The sequence below is a fragment of the Batrachochytrium dendrobatidis genome, assembly GCF_000203795.2.
Source record: "Batrachochytrium dendrobatidis JAM81 unplaced genomic scaffold BATDEscaffold_1, whole genome shotgun sequence".
NCBI lineage: Eukaryota > Fungi > Chytridiomycota > Chytridiomycetes > Rhizophydiales > Batrachochytrium > Batrachochytrium dendrobatidis.
In genome coordinates, this window is record NW_006281099.1 from 4,406,031 (window position 1) to 4,406,898 (window position 868).

The 868-nt window shown below is 37.0% G+C and overlaps 1 protein-coding gene across 1 annotated transcript in view; it reads left to right on the forward strand.

Moving 5' to 3' along the window:
- BATDEDRAFT_22609 (uncharacterized protein) overlaps positions 1-292 on the forward strand; it is a gene marked incomplete at both ends in the record, with an annotated part of 916 nt that extends 624 nt beyond the window's left edge. The window contains one exon of the mRNA XM_006675551.1: positions 101-292. Within this exon, the coding sequence (XP_006675614.1) occupies positions 101-292 (192 nt within the window). The remainder of the gene's footprint in view (positions 1-100) is intronic.
- Positions 293-868: the final 576 nt, after the last annotated feature.

The following is an 868-nucleotide window of genomic DNA, read 5'->3' on the forward strand; positions in this document are numbered from 1 at the left end:
AGTTGTATCTGAACCTACTCCAGAATTAAAATCCATCTTGAAACCCGGATCCACTTTTAAACCCCACGGCTCAAAACACGATCATTCTAAAAAACATCAGCAAAAGTCAAGTCACGATGCTGGTTCAAGGGAAGCTAAAGTACACTTTGTACCAACGACTAAAATTGCTAGATATTCAAGTGAATCTAGTGTACTGCAAGAATATGATATTCAACTTCCTTCATTACGGTCAAAGTTTAATAGATTCAAACGACAGATGCTGAGATTCATTGGATATAGAAGGCATACTTGAACATTTCTACGCAAACCACCATAACTAAAAGTGCATGGTAAATCAATGTTTGGACACTCGACTGCTTGGTAATTCAATTTCATTGTAAAACTGGAATCACGCTATCAACAACCTCGTTTAGAATATGCTATACTGCAGTGTGTATATATGATTTATACTGTCAATTTGCATTTGTCATGTAAGCATTCAGTCTTGTTTGTCCAATAAACACCTTGCATTATCACCACCATTTCAGTGTAATAGTATGCTTGAATTGATCATATTGCACCAATCAACTACTGTGCACTGAATGTATCAGATGGTGTCATGAAATGGTGGATAGTATTCATAATTGAAGTATTGGCAGTCAGTGATTGAATGATACGATCGAATACCGCTGATCACTTTGTTGGTGACCAGTATCACATGTGGTCAATACCAATACGTTGCACAACTGTGATTCAAACAGGTTGGAGCATGCCACATTGTAGCAATGCAACCAAATTGGTACAACATATGCCAACATACATGTAGTGTAGTGTAGTATACACTAGTAGTGATGATTCAACCAACGACATGCGTGGTTGTAATATTATA